General features: G+C 53.7%; 1 protein-coding gene across 3 annotated transcripts in view; it reads right to left on the bottom strand.

Annotated features, from left to right (window-relative positions):
- Nucleotides 1–25976, bottom strand: part of TSHZ2 (teashirt zinc finger homeobox 2) — a 499906-nt gene that overhangs the window by 213922 nt on the left and 260008 nt on the right. The window contains exon 2 of one of the 3 annotated variants that reach the window (XM_055138969.1): nt 10511–13607. In XM_055138969.1, the coding sequence (XP_054994944.1) occupies nt 10519–13607 (3089 nt within the window). In that variant the 3' untranslated portion in view covers nt 10511–10518. Of the gene's footprint in view, nt 1–9432; nt 13608–25976 lie in introns of those variants that run through there. The other 2 variants (XM_055138971.1, XM_055138968.1) reach the window with 2 other exon arrangements.

The raw sequence follows: 25976 nt of genomic DNA, 5'->3' as shown, positions 1-25976 counted from the left end.
TGCACCTGGCCCTGTGACTGCAGGGAGGGCCCGTTGCCCGACCGTCCACTTCCTCCTGGCATGCTGGGAGCTGGCCTCAGAGCTAACGTGTGCCCCAGGGGCAACTGTGGCCCCCAGCCCGGTTCAGCCCAGGGATGCCTCCTCATTCAGTGCTCACAGCCTGGAACCCCCAGCTTGCCTCCTTCCTAGGGGTCCAGAAGGGTCCATCTCCTGAGACTTCGTTCCAAAGGGCACCTCCACACCTTCTCGCCATGCCTGTATCCCAGCTGGATCTTCGCTTCCTGAGTCAGACGAGGCACACCCCACGAGGGACCCATCTCCATGGTTACCCCACACAGGAGCACCCCTAGGAAGGCCGAGAAGGGGAGGCGGGGAGGCGGGGGCTCCTCTGGCAAGGATGGGGGGGGAAGAGGGCGGCATAAACAATTAAACATGACAAAATCCTCCGGTGAACAAAAGTAGAATTATTTGACTGTGAAATCGAGTAATGTAGCATTGAAAATAACATCACTTGAAACATCACTTGTCCTTCCGTAGACAACAAGCGAGGCCCGGGGGAAGGAGGCCAGGGAGACGCAGGCGCCCATTGGCTGCAGGGTCACGTGGAAGGAAGTTGTCTGCTCTGGGGACGTGAGTTCCCCCCCACCCCCTCTTCATTTCCTTTCCCCTGAGAGTAAGCTGTGGGGGGGGGGGCTTCACATCTCACCCCCTGAAAGGATTTCGCCCAAGGGACCCCGGGAAGGGTCTGGAAGATCTGCCTGGGAATTTTCAGTTCAAATAATGATGATGAGAGGTAGGAAGTTCAGAGAATGCAAGAAGCTGTCAAGCCCAGCTTGCACCCCGTTCAAACTGTCTATCTCCTTTCTCCCCCGGCCCCCCAAGCCCCGAGAAACCACCTTGGAGGGAGCAGTAATGCCAGCCTTAATTTTGGCCATATAGCCCAACACTCAGGGGATGCCCAATGTGTGTGTGTGTGTGTGTGTGTGTGTGTGTGTGTGTGTGTGTGTGTGCAGTAAAGCCAGCCTTAATTTTGGCCATATAGCCCAACACTCAGGGGATGCCCAATGTGTGTGTGTGTGTGTGTGTGTGTGTGTGTGTGTGCAGTAAAGCCAGCCTTAATTTTGGCCATATAGCCCAACACTCAGGGGATGCCCTGTGGTGTGTGTGTGTGTACAGTAAAGCCAACCTTAATTTTGGCCATATAGCCCAACACTCAGGGGATGCCCTGTGTGTGTATGGGGTGTGTGTGTGTGTGTGTGTGTGTGTGTGTGTGTGTGTGTGTGTGTGTGTGTGAGTGGCAGGAGCCCAGGTGGAGGTCTGTGATGAGAGGCGAGATGGGGCGCTCAGTAAGGAAGCAGGCAGAGCTCCTCCAGGCAGGCAGGGGCTCCCGTGAGTGCCCGGGAGCCTCCAGGGCCCCAGAACTCAGACTGCAGATGTTGGTGTCTAATTACTAAAAATGAGGAACCGCTTTGCGGAAGGGGCGGGACCGGCTCCAGACCGGCCCCCTCGGCTTCCAGAAGGCGCCTTCTCTGTGCGGTCCCCGAGGCTCCGCTTTCATCTCCCTCTTCCTGAGTTCCCCGCGCTTCCTGCCCCGGATGCCGCACCTGCCGGCGCGCCCGCCTCTCCGCGCGCCCCCGCACCCAGGGCCCGGCCACCGGCTCCCCCAGATGATACTGAAGGTCGGTGAATGCTGATTGGAAGGCAGGAGGGAAGAGAGGGAGCGAGCGAGCAGGAAGCGCCTGCTTGCTTTGCTGAGCCCAGAATCAGGGAAGAGAAACTTCTCTGTCTGAGCTGCGGTGGTCCAGCAGCGCCCCGAAGGAGGTGCTGCAGGTGAGGCCCTGAGCCCGCCCGCCCACAGCTAATGCTGTGGGACCAGGTGAGTCAGCTGTGCGTCCCGCCCACAGCTAATGCACCAAGGAACCAGGTGAGTCAGGCCTGTGCCCCGCCCACAGCTAATACACCAATGATCAGGCCAGTCAGGCCTTTGTCCCGCCCACAGCTAATGCACCAATGAACAGGTGAGTCAGACCTGTGCCCCGCCCACAGCTAATGAAACAGTGAACAGGCCAGTCAGGCCTGTGCCCTGCCCACAGCTAATGCACCAATGAACAGGCCAGTCAGGCTTGTGCCCCGCCCACAGCTAATACACCAATGAACAGGCCAGTCAGGCCTTTGTCCCGCCCACAGCTAATGAACCAATGAACATGCCAGTCAGGCCTGTGCCCCGCCCACAGCTAATGCACCAATGAACAGGTAAGACCTGTCCCGCCCACAGCTAATGCACCAATGAACAGGCGAGTCAGGCCTGTACCCAGCCCACAGCTAATGCACCAATGGACCAGGTAGGGGTCCCACAGACATTCTTCTCTTAGTTACGACTTGGATTGGGGTGTATTTACACCCAGGACACCTATGTGCTGAAGCCTCATGTGTGTTCATGGCTCTGGGCCGTGACGCTGGACACCCATGCCAGCAGAGTGTGGTTCTCACGGGGACCCTGCTCAGCCTAGTGCATCTGGTCTTGGGGTCCAGCCCTGCCACTTGCACCCCAAGCCTCTAAACCTCAAACTCTGCAGGAGCTTCGAAAATGGAGTCACCCCCGGTTTGCGGTATTGCCTGAGGATTAAGCGGATACTCTAGGGGCAAACGTCCAGGGACCCTTGCTCTAACTGTGTCCTGGGGGCAAGGAGAGGGGATGGTCGCTGGGCCAGCTCAGCGGCTGGAAGACCTGTACTAGGAGCCTGATAGTGATTGGAAGGAAGGAATGGGGGAGGGAGGGAGGGGGGAAGGAGGGAGGCAAAGCAGGAAGGAAAGGGGGAGTGGATGGAGAAAGAAAGGGAAGGAGGGAGGAAGGAGGAGGCTGGAGGGAAGAGGAGAGGAAGGGAAGGAGAAAGGGAGGGAGTCGGGATGGAGGGGCTGGAAGAGATGGAAGGAGGAGGAGAAGGAAAGAGGGAAACGGGGAGGAGGATGGGGGACAGGAGGGAGGCAGGTGCTTAGTTAGAGGTTGGGGTACACCCAGGACCCCCATGCTGGTGTGGCATGTGCCAGACCTCACGTTTCTCGGGGCCTCTCCTGCAAGGAGGGGACAGCAGAGCAGATGACCAGCCTGCCTGGGTTTGCCAGGATGTTCCCAGCCTCAGTGTCATCCCCAGCACCTTCCCTGCCGGTTCTGGGCAAGTGTGAGTGACTGTCACCTCTTGGGGTCACAGTTCTCCCAGTGCAGCAGGCAGGAGGGTGTGTGAAATCCCCCCGGGGAAAGACACCCCATTTCCGGAAGGGCCCAGAGCACCTAGAGCTGGGAGGGGAGGCCTGGCCCGGTGACACTGGCCTCATTCCATCACTGTGGGGACGGGACGAGGGTGCATGGCAGGGGTCCTGGACTCTGGCAGCTCCCGGACAGCAGAGAGAATGCTCTGCTCTGACTCCTCTGGCCCCGCTCCGAGGATGAGAAACCAAAGGCAACTCTAACCTCCATCAGAACTCACGCAGAGAAAACTCCATTCCCACTCGGGGAGCCTTCCCACAAACACCGAGGGCCCGCCCCTCAGAAAGCTGTGTGCCCCCTGCTGCAGCCAGCCAGACCCGGGGACATGCGTCCTCACCTCCCAAAGGCAGGACAGCTGCTTCAGTTCCTACCGGTTTATGGCCACGGTCTGGATGCGGGAGTGGGGTGGGTGGGAAAGCTGGTTTTATAGCAAAGGGACCACCGTGCCCCCAGATCCATAGAGGTGGAAGGAGCTCCTGTTCCTTGCACCTCGGAAACGAGAAAATGTCTCAGTTGAAAAATTCTGTGCTGGGGCTGGAGTGATAGTAAAGTGGGTAGGATAGTAAAGTGGCTTGCCTTAAACAAGGCCGGTCCGGGTTCAATCCCTGGCAACTCATTTCGTGCCCAGAGTACCGCCAGGAGTGATTCCTAAGTGCAGAGTAACCCCTGGGCATTGCTTGGTGAGAGAGAGCGAGAGAGACAGAGACAGAGAGACAGAGAAAGATAGAGACAGAGAGAGACAGAGAGACAGAGAGAAAGAGAGGGACAGAGAAACAGAGAGGGAAAGGGAGAGAGGGAGAAGGAGAGAGAGAAAGGGAGAGAGGAAAAGGGATAGAGGGAAAGGAAGAAAAGGAAAGGGAGCGAGGGAGAGAGAGAGAGAGAGAGAGAGAGAGAGAGAGAGAGAGAGAGAGAATGAATTACAGAATTACAGCATTGAGTTATGGACCCGTAGAACCCTCTCCTAGCTTAAATGTCTCACAGGCCTTCAACAAGTCAAATTTCAGGAAATCAAACAGTCGCCGGAAAAATGCATCGCTCAGTACCGAGTGGTGACTTCCCATACCCGAGCAGGTGAAGAGACCCAAGTTCTGGGAGTCCCGCCTGAGCTGCCCGGGGGAGCTAGGGCAGAACATGGCCCATCTGGGCCCTTCAGAGGGAGACCCAGGAGGGAAGGGCCAGGCTCCTCCAAGCCTCTGCTATTTGGGAAACCTTTGCCCACGGCCCTCCTCTCCGAGGGCTCCACTTAACAAACTGCCCTGCAATTCTTGCAGGGCGTGGCAGCCAGGGCTGATTTAAAATGCCCGCATTGCTAAAACTGCATTGTTCTTCATCAAGCCGAGTCATTTTTATGTGAAGTGTCAAGCTCCCTAACAAATAACTCCTGCCAGACAATCAAGTTCCTCGGCGGAGAGCCACGGCTAAATAGTTTATAGCTTTAATCTGCTCACCGAGGTGTGCAGTCTATGACAGTAATTATAAATGCAAGGAGAAATTATAGCTGAATGCTTTAACTGCATTAGGAGCCGTTTGATGAACAATCACGAGCGCCTGCTCATTTCCAACAATAGAGGGCAAGTTAGTGTCAACGCATTAGAGCGATTTCAGTGGCTGCCTGCCTCTTTCTCCCATTTTCCACGGAATGTCACTTGTCTCCTAGAAAGTACGGAAAAAAAAAAGCTCAGTGCAAAGCTTCAAACTAGATAGTTTAAGGGGGGGAAAAAAGACAAAGAGAAATGGCAAAAGAACTGTGTTTTTGAGGTGGGGGGTTGTTTTGCGTGGTGTCGGGTTTCATTTCAAATTAGTCTGTTGGAGGTAAGTGTCTCCTTAGGAGGGGACTTGGGATAAAGAATCCCACCTCGAGTCATTTTGGGGGAAATCTTGGAGAGAGAGCGACTTCTTTCGAGGCGGAGCTAGTCCACGGTGAGCCGAGATCTCAGCCCCAGTGACGCTGTGTCTCTCTTGGTGCGCGTCCCCACCTCAGCTAATGACACAGTTCCGCTCTCTATTTTCCCCTCCTCACTTTCGCAGAAAGACGTTTTTAATTTAGCTGAAGAATTACACAAATGTACTTTAAAGACATAAATCCATATAAAAAATATGAGCTAATTAAAACATCGCCCTCCCTGTCGCTCGTGGATTTTCAATTTAGCGCGAGAAAAAAGAATTGCATCTGGTTAAATGAAAAGATGATACTGATGGCAGATTGGAGTAAATGAAAAATAATGTTACTCTATATTAAAGCACCAAATTATACACGTCAGGATTGAGCATTCAGAAGTCCGGGATGGGGAGGGCGGGAGCGGGGGTGGCCCTCGACAGAGATGGAGAAACGTCACCGGGGCTGTGTCGAGGGAGGGAAGACTGCTCACGCCGGGGCGGATGGGAACGTGTTCAAAGGCTGCCACGTGGCTTCTGTGGCGCGTTAGGAAGGCTCGGCGTCTCTGCTCCCCGATTCTCATGCTGCTTCCTCAACGCGGCTTCTGGAGGACTCGGGGTGAAGGCTGGACAGCTCCAAAGTCCCGCGCATAGCTGTTTCTCTTGGGATCCCAGGAAAATGGTCTGTGATAACGGGAACTTCCTGATCACGGGAGCAAGTGGTGAGCAAGAAGGGGAGTGGCCGGGAGCCAGAAATATCAGTCCAGCCTGACCTGCAATTAAGGACCCAACCTCCTTTTTTTTGGAAAAATGTCCTTTACATGAAGAAATTAGCCTCTTCTCGGGAAAATGTTAGAACACATTGTGTAAAGTTTCTGAGCAACGCCCGAGATCACTGTCATGCGCCCCCTGTTAGGGCTCGCACCCGGTGTCACTGAAGATGTGCATGTATTGTGACTTCCTCACCTTGCCTACTTCCTCATGGAATCAATTATAAAAAAACTAGCTTGAGAGAAAAATAACGAGCCTTTTGCCTTTGCTTGCTTGCTTGATCAAAGCCTTGTCTTGCTCCCATTCTTCTCTCTCTCTTTTACCACTTGCGCACCCTTTCCCGGTTACCCGCGTTGACTAGTCCTGAGGGACGGGACAGGGGAGGGCACTGTGCTGGCTCTCACGAGCGAGCCCCAGCTGTCACAGGGGAGCCAGCAGCGGGAGCCCCACCCCCCAGGATACCCCAAGTACCTGGCTGTGTGGTGCCATGCACATCTGGCCTTGGGTAAGGAAGAGGCGAGGCACTAGAGAAGCAGAGGGGAGGGGATGAGCCCTGAGAGGCCCCGGGTTCGAATCCCACCTCTCTGCTTACTGGCATGTCTTTGGAGAAGTTGTGAAACCCTCGAGCTCTTTGCAAAAGGAGGGTGAGGGGGTGGGGGGCTTCGGGTGTTGGGGTGGCGGCGGCAGTGATTGAAGAACATGGCTGGAGCTCACGGAGCGGGTCTGGAAGGAACTTTTCTAGGACCCCCTGATGCGCCCGGCTTACCGCAGAGTGGCTGCGTCTACTGAATTCTGGCAGCTCTGCTCCACAGCTTGTGGGTGTGGCCTAACTCATGGCTCAGAGGCCGAGTTAGAGCGTTTGAACACAGAGGGTCTTAGCAGCCAGTGGTCTTCCCTCTCCGTCACATGGCCTGGCGGATGCTTCACCCAGTGTCTGCCCCAGACTGCCCATCTGTGTCTCTCCCCAGAGCAATCTCGGTCAAGTCCTCCCTGGGTAAGCCCCTGGATTAGCCCAGTGCGGGGCACTGAGGGAGGGTTCCTAGGTGGGGGAGAATGAACACGGAAAGCTCAGAGATGGGGGAATATGAGGAATTCACATCTCCACGTCATCCCCTCCCTCTCAGGACTGCTGGCGCGAATAGAGGGAAGTATGCTTGTCTCCAGGCCTGGGGCATTTGACAATGACCGTCAGTTCAACTGCTGGGTCACTGTGTCTATTTGATTGCCACCATACAATCAAATCAGGGGTGCAGTAAAAGCACACCCGGTATTCGTGCAGAATGGAAGAAAGGCAGAGGGGAGAAGGGCGAGGGCAGAAGAAGGGAAGGAGGGTGAGAAGGGAAGGGGAGGAGGAGAGCTGCCTATTTCCTTGGGGAAGGAACCGAGAGGTTGATGCCTCCCCAGACACTAACTCACCCAGCCATGGGCTCGTCGCAACTGCCACGTAATCCACACTGTGAGGGCTACCAGAGGCAGCAAATGAAGATACAGGATGTCCAGCTAAAGGTGACCCTCAGAAATAAAGACATTCTCCATGGACACATGCTTGCTGCAGGCTTGGAGAAGGCCCACCACAGAAGTTACTTGGTGTTGATCTGAAAGTCACAGGGGACTGTCCTCCTGGTTTTTGTCTCACGAATACCCAGCCCTCTCTTCTCTCCATATATATATTTTTTAATCAACAATGATGGTGACTTATTGGACTCAGCGGCACGCACGGCACCCATTTCTAGAATAAACTTGTACTCATCATGTGACCTTGGCTACGATGTCAAACCCTTACGCTTCTGAGACCAAGGCTGACTGACATGGTCCAAATACTAAAGTTGGGAGACACATTTCCTCCATTCTCATCCATTTTAAATAAAAAATAGCATGATTTTTTTTCCAAAGCAGAGTTTTAGCAGGATTGAAGTCAGGTTCCAGAAAAGAGAGAAAATCCAGGCAAAGCTGTGTTTTACAGAGAACAGAGATATGGTAAAGTTTTCAAAATTCTCCAAAAAAAGCTTGACCATGCTTTCCGAGGCCTCCTGCTGACTCCTACACTCGGGGCTATTGTGCATTTGAACCAAAATAGAGTTTCAGAGAACAGAGTGACCTCATTTCCGAAACAACTTAAAAACATTCTAAGTCACAGACGGGACTGGGAGACATCTTCTTAAAAGAGACCCCTGAGAATGGAGGGACGCTTTTCTAGGTGGACCCAAACACCAGAAAGTGCCTTTGTGCAGGTAGGGAACCAGGCACACAGACAAGGGGCTCTACCTTGACACAAAAGCCACCTGTTTTGTACCCCCCCTCCCTCCCAACACACACACACACACACACACATTTCTCCCCAGGGCTTCGATTGAGTTCCAACACATATTCCCCACCCTTGTGCGTCCCACCTGACTCAGTGGACACAGGAGGACACTTTAGTCACACATAGGAATTCTGTACCCTGGGACGTGGAAGATGTAAATCAGACCCATTTATGCCACTAGCACAGAGTTGAAGACAGAACTGGGCTGGATGAGCACGAGAGACCCACAAGGACCTTTCGCAGAGAAATTTCGCCAGACCAACTGGCTTCTGGGAGTTTCCTTGAATGGGAATGTACGAGTCCAATTTTAGCAAACACTTTCTCTGCCACCCTCTCCCCATGGGCTTCTCGCAAACTTTGGGCAGGGATACAACATTTGAAAAAAGGATTACAAACCTAACAGGTGGAAAATTGGTCTTTATTGTAGCATGAATAAACACGACCTCATTGGTTTTTTTTTTCCTCCATGGTTCTGACCTGCCACTCTGAACTTGACAATCTCTCATTTCCCTCTGAGTATCCCGTGTTGGCGCACCTTGTTTTTTTTTTTTTTTTTTTGGTTTGTGTGGAGGGACCGGCAAAGCCTAGTACTAGCAAGTGACATAAACTCTTCGAATGTTACACAGCAAGTGAGCGGGACAGGTTGGAGCCCCCAGCTCAGAGATTTAAGAACTACCTCTCGTCCGTACTTTTGGTAAGGTGAGCGGAACAAACCATGCTTGGGTACCAAGAGATGGATCTGTCAGTAACACATTTTAATGATCATGATTAAAAAACATGCAAACAAAACCATTGTCTTCCTTTGAGCCCGAAGAGACACAGAGTTAGAGGCACCCCCCGCCCGCCCCCCGCCTTCCTTTCTCAGCTGTTGTTGGATCTTCTCATTGAGGGGATAGTCAAGTGAGCCTTCCGGCCGTTCCTACACTGTCTCCCCAAGAACACCTACACGCACACACCTGTCCACCAGGTGCTTGCCCGGGGCTCCTATCAAAAACAAGTGCCCTGACAGTGGGGGGGGGGGAGGGAATGGGGTCTTGTATGTGAACTTATTACTTGTTCCTATCTGAGAGTGTGAATCCAGCAGAATAGCTCATCTATGCAGCCTAGCATGAGATCAAGTGGGTGGCAGGTGACCGGGGCTAAGGCAGGTGGCATACCCATCCCGGGGTGTGGTCCAAGGGAGAGGACCACCTGAATATATGTGAGGGTCCTTAGAGTGGCGGGGAGGGGGGGAGGGGCGGAATCATGCTGGAAAAAAAACTCCAGGAGAGAACATATGAGAAGGGAGATGAAAGGCCTTGGTTAGGAGCCAGCCTTGCTTGCTCAGTGGTCGCCAGTGGCTGGTGGGACTAGTTGGCCAGGCCCCGGGTCTCCATCTCAGTACTTTTTGCTGGATATGGCAACAGACTGCCTGGGCCTGGGTCACCACACAAGGCACAGAACTTGTCCGAGACAGGATGCATAGGACCCGGAAGCTGGACTCACCCCTGGCATTAGCTGTGTGGGGTTGCAGTGGGGGGGGGGAGGGGGAAACGTGTGCCACAAGTCACGTGCTTCTCAGGGTCATAGAATGCATCGGTCTTTGTTAAAGGGGGTCTCTGGCCTGGGCCTACCCAGCCCCGAGCAGAGGAGGAGCGAGAAAGAGAGACAGCTCTGCTCCTTTTGGGGTTCTGTAGAAGTCCCCACTTCTGCCATCCCACTGCAGGGCAGATGTTCTTTCACGGGGGGGGGGTTGCCCAGAGAAGGGAAACGAGGGGGCAGGGGCATGGCAGTTGCTGCAAGGAAACGGGGGTCGGGGGGAAAGGATCGAATACAATCGTGCTAGAGCAGACCACCGGAAGCTGTGCAGGAGCCGGTCAAGACATCTGCCTAGCCCACTACCCGCAGGACAGGCTCCAAGCTGGAGTCCCTGCTCCAGGAGGGGGCGCTGCAGAGGACACCGCGAGAGCTGGCCGTGTCCCGGGATGGGCGAGGTCCTGAACACGAAGCGTAGCCTCGGAGGGACGTGACTGCTGGGCGTGGGGTGATCATAACTTAGGGGACCGTGTCTCAGGGACCAGTCGACTCTCTCTATGCCCACGTGGGTCGACTCGGCCCTTGCTCAGCGGGAGGAGTGGAGAGATGGATCAGGACTGCCTTAGCGGGCTCTGCCCAGTAAATCCTACGCCAGCAGCCCGCTTGGCGGGGGCCGAGGAGAGATGGGAGCCGCCTCTAAAGCAGACCCATCCTCGCCCTCTCCGGAAGCTCCTCCTCCACAAGGCTAGGGTCCCCCTCACCTGGGAGCAAACCCATACCTGCAGGGTTAGTCTTCATCCACGTCTGTTACAAACTGTGAATGGTGCTCGGGGGACTTGCTGTGCGTTTTGCTTAGGTGGAGTTTTACCGCGTGTTTGCTCACAAATGTCCGACAGCACAACTTACACTTGAATTTAGAGTCTGTGTCCTCTTCGCCTGCTATGGTTTCCGGAGACCTCTGAGCCGACGAAACCCGGGAGATCTCGGCCTCCACCTTGGCGGGCTGCTCCGCGCTCAGGCGGGTCATGTCCTTCATCTGGAAACCCAGATGCGACTCGAGGTGGCTGATGTAGGTCGAGGGGGTTCGGAACTGGGAGGCACAGTCACTGCAGTAAAAGATGGGGTGCCCCTTGTCCATGTTTTTCAGGAACTTGGTGCCGCCCGTTTTCCGCAGCTGGTACTTCACGTTGGCCAGCCAGTGGCTGATGGTGGTCATGGAGAGTCCCGTGAACTTGGAGATCTGCATGCGCTCCTGCGGGCCCAGGTCCGAGAGCAGGTACTTGCCCTCGGATGTCTGGAAGAGGCTCGAGGCGAACTGGGCCTGCAGGATGAGCAGGTGCTGCGGGTTCCAGTTGGACTGCCGGCCCTTGCGCTTGTGCAGCGTGGACACCTCGCTGGACACGTCCTCGAAGCGCCGCACATCCATCTCCAGCTTCAGGGCCGGGAGCCTGGAGGGGACGGCGGGCTTGGGCGTGGTGGCCTTGGGGAGGACCTTGACCATGTCGGCGATGTCCGACAGGGCGTGCTTCTGGGGCGGGGACGTGCAGGACTGTGCTTGCGCCAACTCGGCCCTCTTGCTCTTGGCCTTGGTCAGGTCGATGGGCTGGTCGCTGCTGTCGAACAGGTAGCGCCTGGACACGCTGGCCGGCCTGGCGGAGGCAGGGCTCAGCGCGGGCTTGTCCAGGACGCCCAGGGCGGGCTTGTGGAACAGAGACATGGTGCTGGGGCCCGGGCTGGCACAGGCGGGCGAGCACAGCGGCTCCGTGGCCCTGCCCAGGTGGTTGGTGAGCACCGACTGCAGAGCACTCAGGGGGTTGATGCTGGGCAGGGCCGGGGCGTGGCTGGCCAGGCTACAGCCGTTGCTCAGCGAAGTGGCTGGCTCTGGGCTCGGCCCTTGTTCTTTCTCGCCCTCCTCCTTCTTCAGCGGCCCCTTGTCCTCCTCCTTGAGCGGGGCGGGCTCGGGTTTCTTGGGTTCCGAGGGCGGCTCGCCCTTGGGGAAAGACTCTCCCGCCTCGTGGTGGCTGAAGGAGGAGGCCTCCTCCGGGGGACTCTCCTGGCTGCCGTCCTTGCCCGCCTCCTCTTTGTCTTCCGGCTCCTTCTTCACTTGCGTGTAGGGGGCCAGGTTGGGGGGCATGGGCACCAGGGGCAGGACTTTCCACTTGGGGGCAATGGGCCTCAGTTTGTTGGGGAGGTTGGGCCGGATGTGCAGCACCTGGGACCCCATGGGCAAGGCGGGCTTGGTGCCCTCCGACAGCTGGTAGGCGGCGTGGATGCTGGGGTAGGCGCTCCAGCTGGGAGCCCCGTTCTGCGCCTTGTTGATGGCCGTGGTGACGGTGTTTTCCAGCGACTTCAAGATGTCCCCACCCCCCTTGGAGCCATCCTCCAGGTCCTCCTCCCGCAGATACTGGTACTTGATGGTCGGGTCTAAGGGCTTCTGCAGGGGGTCTTCGTACTCCTCCCTCTTCACGCCCTTCTCGTCCTGGGGGGCCTCCTCGGCCTTGTCCCTCTTCCCCTCTTTCTTGAGCTCCGTGGTGGAGGCCGCACCCTCGGAGACGGGGTTGCTGGAGGGCCGAGGGGTCGCCGGTGCCTCGCTGCCGGGGCCGTCGGACAAGGACTGCATCTTCTCCACGGCCAGCGGGTCCAGCACCAGCTGCTTCCCTTTCTTGGAGGCGGAGCTGGTGACCTTGAGGAAGTGGCCGGTGACCATCATGTGGGTGGTGAGCTGCTGCAGGGTGTCGTGGGAGCTGCCGCACTCCATGCACTTCAGGATCTGCGACTTGCACGCCTCGAACTGCCACGTGTAGCTGGCCCCGTTCTGGTAGCCGTAGCGGTTGTTGGACGTGAGCTGCAGGGCGCCACTCTTGGGCGTGGGGAAGGACTCGGCCAGCGACCCCGTGGTGGAGTCCGGGGAGCACGGCCGGTTGACCTCGAAGACGCGCTTCTTGGCGGCCGGGGTGACCATTTTGGAGGCGATGGTGGGGACGGGCTCCTTCAAAGGCACTTTTTGGTAATGTTTCGTTTTGATCATGTGGACGCTCAGATCCTGGAGGGAGTCGAAGGAGTCTCCGCAGAACATGCACTTGAGGACCTTCTGGGCGTCCTCCTTGTCCATGTCCTGGAAGGCTCTCTTTCGGGGCTTGGAGTAGCTCGTGGGTCTCTGCTTGTCCTTCTTGCGGTTGTCGTCTTGGTAGTGGCCCGTCTCGTTCATGTGCACGGTCAGCTCGACCAGCGTGTCGTAGGCCGCGCTGCACTGGCGGCAGCGGAAGCGGCTGGCCCCGGTGAAGACGGAGCCGCAGAGTTTGCTGCTCTGGCGGTACAGCTGCACCGAGCTGAACAGGCTGGGCTTGGACACGGCCCTGGCGGGCAGGTGCTGCTGCAGGCTCTTGGACAGAGCATCCTGGTGCCAGTCAAAATCAGTCTTGTGGCCGCCGCTGCGCGTGTCACAGCTGCGCCGCTCGCCTGCCGCCGCCGACAGCTTGAAGCCCAGGCCCAGGCCCGACCAGTAGGAGTCGGACAAGATGTTGGCGTAGACAGCCGTCATCTTGTCCATGCAGTTGTGGGGTTCGCTGGGAAGCTTGGGGGGCGCGCCGGCTTTCTTGTCCGAGCCATCTCGACCGCTGGCGCTCCTGACGTCCGACACGGGGTCGCTGGCATCGCTCAGCAGAGACTCGTTCTCGGCGTCCTGGTTGGACAGGTGGCTGCCGGGCGAGTTCTGGTAGCTGAAGCAGCCTTTCAGCTCCGGGCCCGTGTCCAGCTCCTCGTCCGTGCCGGGGTCATTACTCCCCTGGAGCTGAGCCACGGAACCGCTGTCTTCCTCCTCTTCCTCCTCTTCCTTGATGTCGCCCTCTGCTTTCAGCTGCTCCTCCTGGGCATAGCCTGCAAGAGGAGAGAGGAAACGGAAAGGAACTGAGATGACCGTCTCGAATTCCCTCCTGAGACCGGGGCATCCCCGCACCAAAGGGAAAGGCCATTTCACCCACGCTTCTCTGAGCCGCAAGCGATGGGTGCAGGAAAAAGCCAAACGGTGAGGGTTTTCTTGTGTCCTCTAGGCCATGGTGTGTAAACGGGCAGGCATCTCCAATTTTTTTTTTGCTTTTTGGGTCACACCCGGCGATGCTCAGGGGTTACTCCTGGCTTTGCACTCAGGAATTACTCCTGGCGGTGCTCAGGGGACCCTATGGGATGCTGGGATTCGAACCCGGGTTGGCCGCGTGCAAGGCAAACGCCCTCCCCACTGTGCTATCGCTCCAGCCCCCAGGCGTCTCCAATCTTTAGAGGCCCACGTTTATAGTTTTCCCGTTTAAGGAATATCACCCTCACGCCTCTCTAACAGTGGGTCTCGAAACTCGTGCGTGTGATGTGCGGGGAAGGTGGTAGAATGAGTCCAGTGCCGTGAAAGACATCGCCCTACAGAACAGGCATCGGCTTCTAAGAAAACCAGAACTTGCCCTTTTGTGGCTGTGCGGGCGAGAGGGGCCAGTACCCCGGGCTGCACTGGAAGGCAAGAGTCTTCTTCAGTGCTGAGCTTTCAGAAGCAGTTTGGATACAAGCCCTTCCAGGGTTGGAATACGGAAGCCAGGGTCTTCTGTATTCTAACATTAAAAATGTTTTTTTTTTTTTTTGGTTTTGTTTTTGGAGAGAGTCCCACCACAGGAAGAGAGATTAGAGAGCATTGAATAAAATCTGCCACCGAGCGCTGGAAAATGATGGAAGTTCAGCAAATGCAAGGATTTAAAAATAATAGCAGATGGCATTAGGATGGGAGACTGGGGGGGGTGGTGGATGGGGGGCTCGCCTATTATTTTCCAACAGGTTTATGAAGACCTTTTCAGACAGGCCTGGAAACGTCCACGCAGTCTGGTGTCTGTGGTTTCAAAGGCACCGTGACTTGGGGGGACCCATCAGGAGATGCCGATTTTGCATTTGAGTTGTAGATGCCAAATGCCACTGGGGATGCTGTTCTCCTCAGCAAGGACTCAGGGCAGCCGCTGCCCAGGGGGATGAAAGCAGGAGAGAGCGTGAGTGCAGGGAACACACGGGCAAGTATCCACCTGGCAGATGGGAAAAGTGCCTGAGCCACATGGATGAAAGGGACCAAAGAAGCACCAACACCGAGAGGGGCCTGGGGGAGGTTTTCAAGGTTCCCCCCAGCCCCCATTTTCCTGCGGGCTCCTTCCCACTTCTTTGGGGGAGCACCTGCAGTGGGGCTGTCCAAGGAGAGAGCTGGGGAGAGGGGTGACAGGCATGGGAGCTGTCCCGGGAGGCGGGCAGAGGGGGGCTGAAGAGAATGGGGCGTGTTAAGATGAAGGCTGTTGCATAGGCTGTGGGAGAGGCGAAAACAGGTGCGCTTAAGCTAAACGAGACCACTCCTTCCTAGGGAGGGGGCTCCCTGTTTCCAAAGACTTCTTTCCATTTATTTTTTCTTTTTGGGTCACACCCAGCGATGCACAGGGGTTACTCACTGGCTTGCACTCAGAAATTACTCCTGGCGGTGCTCAGGGGACCCTATGGGATGCTGTGAATCGAACCCGGGTCAGCCATATGCAAAGCAAACACCCTCCCCACTGTGCTATCACTCCAGCCCCCTTCTTTCCATTTTGTCTCTTGGTCACACAACGGAGGCACTAGGGGCATGCTGGTTGCACAGAGGAGCTTCTGGGTAAGACCCTGGCAACGCAACTAGTTAGGTCGGGTGACGGCTGTTGAGCGGTGACGGAACCCAGGGCCACTCACTCTCTATTACCGATGACAAGAATAGGAGGACTTGGCAGAGACCCTCAAGCTGAAGGTGCGGCAGTGGGATTTCACGGCATTCTCAGCTCGAGAGGAATTATGGGAAGGCTGGAGACGGGAGCCCCCGATTTTAAGGGGCTGATACTCGAAGCCAAGAAGGAAAGTGAAAAATCAGTTTCACCGTTCATAGTTATTAGATATTTTATGGCTGACTGTGGCATGTTTCAGCTGCCCTAGAAAGTTGACAGGTAGATTTTTTTTTTTTAATATTAAGCTGGTGTTGCTGGTTTCTAGTTCCATAAACTTATTGTTTTTTTCTTTTAATACTTGATCTAGAGAAACAACCGCTAATAAGGCAGCCACTGCTTCCAAGAAAATTCTAGTTTAATAGACCCAAAGCGCTGAATGATACCACCCCGCTGCTTCCCATCACTATTTCTCTTTTCCTGGACTCATGTTTGTGTTTGAGAAAGAGATTTGTGCTGGTATGTTACTAAGGGCCAAGCCAAGCAAAATAAGCTGAAGAGTCAGGCGAACTTTATCATTCAAATACGGTCACTTTGGAGACTAAAAGGGGCTTTATTATGTCTACGTTGGATGACAGGCTTTATCCAGAAAATTCCAATGCAAGCAGGATAGTTACCACACTGAGAATCAATGCTATCCCCTCAAAAAAGGGGAGTCTGCAAGTCTGTGTGTGTGCAGGTGGGCAGTGGGAGGGAAGAATTTTTTCCTTCCTTCCTTCCTTCCTTCCTTCCTTCCTTCCTTCCTTCCTTCCTTCCTTCCTTCCTTCCTTCCTTCCTTCCTTCCTTCCTTCCTTCCTTCCTTCCTTCCTCCCTTCCTCCCTTCCCTCCTTCCCTCTCTCCTTCCCTCCTTCCCTCCTTCCCTCCTTCCCTCCTTCCTTCCCTCCTTCCTTCCCTCCCTCCCTCCCTCCCTCCTTCCTTCTTTCCTTCCTTCCTTCCTTCCTTCCTTCCTTCCTTCCTTCCTTCCTTCCTTCCTTCTTTCCTTCCTTCCTCTCCCTCTCTCCTTTCTTTCTTTCTTTCTTTCTTTCTTTCTTTCTTTCTTTCTTTCTTTCTTTCTTTCTTTCTTTCTTTCTTTCTTTCTTTCTTTCTTTCTTTCTTTCTCCCTTCCTTCCTTCCTTCCTTCCTTCCTTCCTTCCTTCCTTCCTTCCTTCCTTCCTTCCTTCCTTCCTTCCTTCCTTCTTCCTTCCTTCCTTTCTTCCTTTTTTTAAATCATATTGGCTAAGGTTACTTTCATCTCAGTACCTATAACACAGGGTCTGGCACTCAGCAGGCAGCTGGGAAGAAATTCCTGATATTGTGTGTGTGTGTGTGTGTGTGTGTGTGTGTGTGTGTGTGTGAATGCAATGTACATGCATGCATGAGTATGTACATGTGGTCAGGAACACACACACACACACACACACACAGCCTAGCCAGTTTAGCAATTTTCACACAAGGAGAAAGCAAGCGTCTTTTCTTTCTCTTTTCTCCTGCTGACATTTGGAAGCCAAGCTTTCCAGACCAGCTCGACTTCCCAATCTACTTTGTCCTTCTAAATGGATTCCCCAGAAGAAAAGACGGAGACAGCAAATGCCTCCCCCACAATACAGATAAAATTTTCTGCTTAATTAGGCATTGACATGTTTACCATAACCTTTACAGAAGAGTAACTCGTGCTGAGAGACCCTTTTTGTCTGTTTTCTTCTGCAGAACAGACGAAATCTCCTGCACCCGATAAGAAAACCCATTGAAAAGCCTCATAAAAAAAAGGGGGGGAAAGTGCCAAGGCATCCATCAAAGTGAGTGTATTTTAACAATGGCTGAGGGTTCCAAGGAGTTTTTTAAAAAACACATTCTGATATTATACATTTTAAAACTGTTCACTTGACTTAAGTTATTTTGTTTGCCGCTAGCAGCTGAGGCGGGAGAGGAAAGGCTGGGAATACAGTGCTCCGAGCGTATAATGAGTGTCTGTGTCTCTCTCTGGCGATGATTTGTTTAATAAGACTGCATCATGTGTGACGTGCTGGAGCGAGTGAGTGGCAAGTTTATTCTCGTGAACACTTATTTAGCGGAGGAAGATGAGCCTGGTGATGCCGCAGAACGGGAGACGGGGTTCTTTTCTGCAGAACCTCGCTGGGGGCGGAAAGCCTGATGCAGACGTCCCTGGCTCCAACCTAATTTCCTGCTGGCGTCCCCCTCACCACTCACTCTGCTCCCGGGAAAGCGCCCCACGTGCAGGGCTACTCATCTGGGAGCACACTGGGCTAGTTCTAATGAAGGGGGCCACTTTGGTCATTTGAGGGGTCACCCCTAGGGCTCCCAGCTTCTGCTTTTCAGAGCCCCTGGGGATGCTTTGTTAAAGGTGGGAGGTGGTGGCATGGCGTTGCTGGAATGCCTGCTGAATCTTGTGGTGGCACTGCTAAGAACACCGAGGACATGGGTCAGTGTGGCCGCTGAATTGTTCTCAAGGGTACAGCAACCCGCTGGCTTGATTCTCCATGCACAGAGGGTCTTGGGAATTTCACCTTTCTCTGTGCAGAAACTTCTTCTTTTTTTTTTTTGGATCTGCCCAAAGGGGGGACCCATCTCTCAGGCTCAGCTCCAGCAGCCCCCTTCTGAGAACCTCTTCCTGGTGTGTCCCTTCTCCATGGGACCCCTGGTGATATCTGCCATTCTCCCTTGCCCTGCACGCCTCCTGTGTTTGCTGATGGATGGTCTCATCCAACTGTGTGAAGGTGGCGTGTCTGTCCTTGTGGAGACAGTCCAGCTCTCGATGCTGACCCCTGCCCGCTGACCAGTCCAAGGTATTGGATCCTCCAGAGGGGCTAATTCAGAGGCGCAGGGGTGCTGTGGGAAGGGGGTGTGTCGGGCACACAGTTTTCTAGTTGCTTTGAGCACACCGGCTGGAATGTGCATGGTGGAATCCCTGCCAGCCCTTTCAAGAGGCAGGAAGAAAAATCCAAATGCACACGAAGGGGTTTTCGAGAAGGTGATCTGAGCTCATGTCACAGCTCCGGTGTGGGGGACAGGATGGTTTCCACCCATCTGAACCCTTCGCTAATAGTTTAGAATCACCCGGAGACTGCACATGCGTGGGGCAGACCCCAAAGAGGGGTGCCAGGGGGTCATGCAGTGCTGACATGGAAGGGGGCTCCTATCATGGGCTCCAGCATTGGTATGCAGGGGCCCTGGGATCCATGTGTGTGTGTGTGTGTGTGTGTGTGTGTGTGTGTGTGTGTGTGTGTGTGTGTGTGTGTGTGATTATTGGCACTAATTGGCACTCTTGCTGGCAGGCTGAGCAGCGTGAATGGATCTAGCTCGGGCAGGCTGAGATTCATTCCCATGATAGCAGGGCCCAGAGCTGGGGGGCGCCTGGGATGGCTGTGGTGAGGGCAGCCCCACACAGAGAAGGTCGGGGGTCCCCGTGAGGCCCCGACAGGCTCAGGCTCCAAGGAGGCGGAGACACTGTCCAAGTTCACGTGCATATTGACCCGGGCACTCTCAGCAGGAGCAACAGAAGCTGAGGCCTGTGAAGCCTTTCTCCTCTCAGACGGGGTCCAGCTGGGGGTGACTCGTCCACACAGATGGGCTTGCTCTTCTCTGTCCACTGGAGTATTGGAAGTCCCCGCACAAATTCTTGGTTGCAAAGGATGTGACGGTGGAATGGGCCCCTGCTGGAAGTGGGGGCCCATTCCGAGTCCATCCCAGCTTAGAGGGAACAGGTGAGGAGTCTATGACAGGTCCCACCCCAAACTGTCAGCCTCTCCCTGCTGGCCTTGCTCCGGGCTGGACTCTCTCCTCTGGACGCTGCTATAGAGGCTATAGAGAGATCTGCACGCCCTCTGCTCTGAGACGCGTTCGTCTGCCCCTCCGTGTCCCCCTCGCTCCAGCCCTGCCTGATGTCTCCTTACGGCATGTCGGTCCTTTCTCCACTTCCTGCTCACCAGCACAGCCAGGCACGGTGACTTCAGGCCAGGGCAAGCCAACACTCCAGCCTTTGGCGGGGGCTCGGCTGTGTTTGCACTGAATCCATCCCCCGACTGCCACGTGCCAGCTAGGTTAGTGGGTTCACCGCACTGTTGTACAGTGGCTCTCCAAAGGCCCGGGGGAGGAGACACAAAGAAACGTGAGTTGTGGACACCAGGCATGGGGGTGCTGGGTGTGTGTGTGTGGCGGGGGGAGTCACAACATGATCAGGGTTTCCCCGAGCAGGCGGGATGCTGAGGGAAGCCTCCGGGCAAAGGAGGCAGGAGGGGAGGAGGCAAGTAGCCCACAGCCACCAAGGTCAGGCACACGAGCACCCTCCATCCACATCACTGAGGAGCTGAGTGTGGGCAAAGGAGAGTTTGGGCCACGCTGAGAGAACACAGATGCTACTCAAGGAGTAGCCACGGGGGTCAGGCAGCCGCGGGGGGGGGGCGGGGTTTAGGTCAAAACATGTGGCTAAGACCAAGTTCCTATGCAATCCAGCCACTGGTGCAGTCAGATCACGGGAGCCCAGGCCAGCAGAGCCAAGAGAGGAAGTCGGCTCATGTGGGAGTGCCCTGGATCAAGGCCTGCTTGGACCTACCCTGCCCATTCACAAGGGAAGAGAAAGTGTCCAGGGACCCGCCCCATAGCTGTCCTGTCCAGCAGGGCCAACGGTGTCGGGACATCAGACGTTGGCACACTCCCCACCCGCCCCAGGCTTCAAGGTCCCTTGGGGTTCAGGCATCTCCAAAAGTTGAGGCTCAACTGCCAATCACCAAAACGGCAAACTTGCCACAAGATATTTAACCCAGACTTCTCTCTCTCTACTGCTGTGCCTCGGTGCGTGAGGGGACCAGCTTTGTGTAGGGAGAGCACCACACTGAGAGTCCCATCTCTTAGTCCCTCCCAAGGGCTAAGGGACCCGATGCCGGTGGCTTTGCCCTTTGCTCCCAGTTCCTACTGGGAGATTCTGAGCAAGGGAGGGATGGCCCAGGTCCGCCTTGCAGCAGCTGTGCTCAGACTTGCCTTACTACTCCACACAGGAACGGAATCGAGACTTTGAGAAGCTCAATGTGCCCATCTCTAGAATGGGCCCATTAGTGTATCTGCTCCATAGCACTCGGAGGTCTCTTGTACTTCATAGAATTTGTTCAAAGTACATCAAATATCAAAGCGACCTCCTGAGACAAGAGTCTGTTCGAGAATTTGAAACACACCCCCACAGGCTGGTCTCCAACCCGAGCACGCGGGTAGATGGTTGACCTCCGAGGGCTGTGACTGGCTGTGCTGTCTCCAGATCCTATTCCAAGCCCACCGTGTTTAGATGGTATTTGCATTCGGTGCAGACCATCTCTGCACGTGTGGTGTATAAGAAAAGAGCTTTCCTCGGTTTGAGGTTCGTTATTGAAAATTAAATCATTCCTACAAGGAGCTGGGGATAGATGTGCGGGGAATTTCCATAGAAGTGAGATGCCGACAGGGAAAAGCGAGTTATTAGGTCATTTCCCATAACGATCGTATCTGCAATCTTCGAGGAATGAAGCGACCCCCGTTTTGGGGTTTTAGCATTGAGAGAGATGACAAATACCCCAGGCTGAAGGACTCTGAGAAAAAAAAAGTGCTTTCTCTTCTGCTCCCTAGAATTGCAATCCCGCATGCTTTATTACTGGGGAATGTGCTGGGGACAATTGACAAAAGCAGAGTGAGAAAATATTCATGGAGTCGGGTGAAGCGAGGGCCATCACATAAGTTTTCTGGCAGTTTCCGTTTAGAATCATTATCCTTTTCTTGTCCACCAACCAGGAGTCACAGAAATCAAGAGAGAGGAGAGGAGACCTGGGCAAGCAACATTCCGGCAGGACGGAGACTCTCCTCCCAAATAAAGACTTTTTTGGTCTTGTCTTTTCACAGCAAAATACCCACTCGAGTGTGTGCGCGTGCACACACACACACACATGCACACACACATGCACACACACATGCACACGCACACATGCACACACACATGCACATACACATATGCACACTCACACATGCACACTTGCACATGTGCGCACACAGAGTTTCTTCCAAGCCTGGAAAGTGGGTGGGATTTCCCCCCAAATCAAAGCCCCGAGTAACCTTCAAAAAGGATGTGAAGTCGGGACCCACATGCATCTCTTTGCACCTGTGGCCCCATCTCGAGCGAAACAACATCATTAGTGCGGTTGTCCTGTGGGGCCAGAGGTGCTCTTGTTTCTTTCTTGCTTGGCTTGAAGCCAAACATCTTTTCTCTTCTCTCTCTTGCTCTCTCTCTCTCTCTTTTGGCAAATGCTGCTTCTTTCTCTGAAATATTTCATGCAGATAATGGATAATGACCACTTCTCATTGCCTTTTCTCGAAAACGTCTAACTGCATTAGCCAGGAATGGACACATTTTAACCTGCTTCTTTTGCTAAGTTCGTGGCTGTGACCACTTGCCATTAAGACAGAGAGGCGGGCAGGGAGAAGGCAACCCTCTGGCCCACTAGGCAGCGCGGCTGGGGCTGCCACGGAGCCGGCTGGTCTTGGCTTCTCTGGGGAGAAGGCTAAAGGTTTCTCTAAAGTCACCGAAACCCGATGGCAAAGACCACTCTTGCCTGCAGTCCCAGTCTTCAGACAGGAAGCGCCTCCTTGCCTTGGATTCTTCCAGCTCACTGTCCCTGGCTTAGAATTTGAGCTTCTCAGCTCTTCTTCATGTTGGGTTCCTTACTACGTGGGTGGATGGTGGTGAGTTGTCTATTTTGGGGGACCGTAGCATTGACACGGGGGTCTCCCTCTGATCCCACGACCAGTCTTCTCAGCCGGAGCTACCATGCTATGCTATCTTCCGTTAGAACACATCCATCATGTCACTGCCCAGTTCCCCGTGTGTGTTTTGTTTTAGAATTTTAGGTCATGCCCGGAAATGCTCAGGGGTTACTTTCAGTTCTGTGCTCAGGAACTACTCCTGCTGAAGCTTGGGGAACCATATGGGAGGCTGGGGATTTAACCCAGGCTGGCTGCATGCAAGGCAAGTACCAAACCTACTGTACTCTTGCTTTGACCTCTCCCCGCCTCCCCAAGTATCTTCAGGAGTAGATGACACCCAGCATGAGGTTTTGCTCTATTTATAACACACACACAGATTTTTTTCATACAATTTCAATCCCCGTTGCTCATCAATTTGTTCACACAGATACTCATTTTTTTTGCACATATGCTCCACAATTGAACCCCCTTGGCTGTGTAACCGGTCTTTGAACCCTATCTTCACAGACCGGCCCACAGTCTCAAAGCATGTCGGTGCCCGCTCCAGTTCACAGCTGAGTGTGGGTCTAGCCGAATGCTAGAATTCACGCTGCACTCACCCCTTCCCCTGGCTCTCCCTATGCAGTCCATGAGCAGAGGCATCTCTTTCACTCTCCTGCACATCTCAATGTTTTGTGTGGCCGTCAAGTTCCACACCCCACTCTGCTCCAGGCTGCCTCATCTCTCTCAGGGAGATAATGGGGTTTCCTTCTTGGTGCCTGTCTTGCCCTCCTGGCTTTATTGAGCGACCTGCCCCTTGAAGACTCTGTCCACTCACCTTTGCCTCCCCTCCCGCCCCCACCAGGCCACCTACATGACCTGCCTTGCATCCGTCACACAGACCCCCATCCCTGCCCCTCTGTTGGGGTCTCTGAGCTGCATGAAAGACCTCCAACACGGTTTCTCCCCCAGGGACCTTGTCTCTTTCTCTTGGGTCGAATTCCTTCTTATCCCCCTGCAGAGAGTATAAATGCTCCTCTTCGGAGGGGTCATCCCTGGTGCCTAGGACAGTCACTGCCTATTTCCAGGTCCCCAGAGGCCAGTCACACTCCTGATCTCATCTTTCCTCTCTGCTGTGGTCCTGGTACTCTGCTCCATGCATTCTCTTTTCATTGGATGCTATGAGATGCCCGTGAGATGCCAAGACTCCCCGGGGCAGGCTGCATCTCTCTGGCTCACCGCTGTCTCCAGCTGCTAGCCAGGGGCTCAACCTGTTTCCAAATGGGTGGAACAAAGGAAGAAGTGGCCCGATGACCCCCCTGAGGGGCAGAGGAGGAGCCTCTGTGGCAGTGAAGCTCAGTGTACCTTCCATCTGCTATCAGGCCAGAGAGAATAGCACAGACATCTTTCTAGCAGGCTTTCCCCATGGATGACAGGCAGGGCTGTCTCCACGGTGGGGTGACTGGCCCTCCTTGCCAAAGGAGGGGGTCTGAGTTTGGAGGCAGGGATCAGAAAGGCCCTTTCCTTTTGAGTTTAGAAACCTCACACACGCCCCTTCTTGTTTCTAGCCCTCAGTTGGAATTTTTCACTTGGTGGGAGGAAAGGCCGGGATTCGTTCTCTGCTTTTACGTTCAGGATGAAAGAGTCTGGTGGATGGCTTCATAGCCGCTGACTTCTAGAGGAGAACAGTGGCCTCAGGGACCCTGGGGGGTCCTGCTCACTCTAGCACAGTGGGGCTCTCCTCCCAAACTAGTGTCTGAAGGGGGGAATAATGGATGGGAACAGTTCAGGGTTTTAGAACTGGAGAAGGGGGCAACTAATGGGTTAAGACCAAAATGCTTACACTTCACAATGCACAGGACACAGGACGTGGGTTTGGGGGGTGGGGGGACAGATTGATTTAGCTCCCAACGTCGACCTAGGAAATGCTGCAATGTCAAGGGTACAGCTCTGGGAATTGACCACAAGTAAGGGATTCAGCCTCCCTGGTTGGTAACACGCGATACTATTTGAAAGAGAACATGCTCTACAGGTGAAGGGGAACTAAGGAAAAGATGAATGCGGCCCACCCTTCTGAGAGTGAGACGACAGAATCAAAGAGCACAGACTCTCGAGCTGGGCTGCCCAAGTTCAAATCCCACTTCTGCCATGTCACATGTGATCTTCACTGCCAAAGCTGGGGCCTCTGGGGGTTTTGGTCTCCCAGGAGATGGAGATAAGTGGGTACCTGCCAACAAGGTGATCCTGAGAATGGAGTCGACGGGAGCAGATGCAGAATGCCTGAAAATAATAACCTCTCCATGTCCTCTCTAGCCATTATTTTAAGAACAAAAACCTAGTCATGAAGAATCACATGGGGCTGGATTTCTCAGGATTTGTAGTATTTACTCTTTCAAGTGTGGGCTGAAAAAAATAAATCAATCAAGCTCTGAACATTATTTTCAATCAAGTCCTTCTGGATTCATTTAAATCCCTTTATCAGATTGAGTGTTTCTAGACTACAAGAAACAAACAAACAAAAAACTTAATGATGAAAAGGATTAGCATTTCTAAATAACTCCGGTAAGTCCTTTAAATAAATCCTGACCTATTTCCCTTCTTAATTAACTAGGTTAGCTTTTAAATGAGGCAACTTACATATGAAGCAGCAGGTTTGATCTGGGGCCAAACCCACTCTGGACAGTTGGATGAAGCAGTTCTTGGAAAAGGCCCAAATTCTGGGAGATACGAGGTCTTCAATCTTTTCCAATGGACAGTTTGAATAATCTAATGGAAAATTCTCCAGAGTTTGTTGACCCTGTAATTTCAGGTTAGGGCTAGTTTAAGCTTGGTCTCTTCAAGGCAGCCCATCTTTGTCTCTGTCTATAGGGGAGCTGGCCAGTCTAGAGGGCACTATGTCAGCAGGCCTCAAATGGTACCAAATTGGCCATCATCCCGGAAGAGGCCAGCACACCCAGTGGTGAAAAATTCACTGAGACAGTGGTGAAAAATTCGCTGAGAGATGTAGCCAAGAGACAGCCACCGTTTTTTGCTTTTTTTTTTTCATTTAAAAAAATTTTATTGAATCACCGTGAGAGTTACAAGCTTTCATGATTGGGTTACAATCTCACCATGATCAAACACCCATCTCTCCACCAGTGCACATTCCCCACCACCAATATCCCGGGTACACCCCCCCTTTCCCACCCTCCCCCTGCCTCTAAGGCAGACAATATTCCCCATACTCTCTCTCTACTTTTGGGCATTATAGCTTGCAACACAGACACTGAGAGGTCATCATATTTGGTCCATTATCTACTTTCGGCATGCATCTCCCATCCCAACTGATTTCTCCAGCCATCATTTTCTTAGTGATTCCTTTTCTATTCCAGACAGCCACTGTTTTATCCTTGGTAATTTTTCCCTGCCCCTTTTGGTGTGTTTTATGCATTTTTCTCTGATGTAAAAAAAAATCTCCAGATGCTTATTCTCAGGCAGCTCCCAAACCATTCTTTTGTTAGCTAAATTCTCCTGAAAAATAATAAAAGTCTATATATTTTTGCTCAACCAAAAATAGATAAATAAAAACAGCATCCTGTAATGTTTAGGTAATTGGTTAGTTCATTTGCTTTTGGATTTAAAAGACCATTTTTCTTTCCCTGGAGAAATTACAAGAAAAAGAAGCAGCGTTTTTTGGTCTGATAGAGGATGAGAAGGCATGGTTCAAATTACTGGGAGAAAAACAAATAAACCGAAAGAACAAATATCTAATATTCTGCCTTAATACCTTTGAATGAGTATTAGGAGTTAT

Source organism: Sorex araneus, chromosome 5 (assembly GCF_027595985.1).
Source record: "Sorex araneus isolate mSorAra2 chromosome 5, mSorAra2.pri, whole genome shotgun sequence".
Classification (NCBI taxonomy): Eukaryota; Metazoa; Chordata; class Mammalia; order Eulipotyphla; family Soricidae; genus Sorex; species Sorex araneus.
The sequence above is the reverse complement of the archived record's forward strand: the minus strand, read 5'-3'. Positions and strand labels throughout refer to the sequence as shown.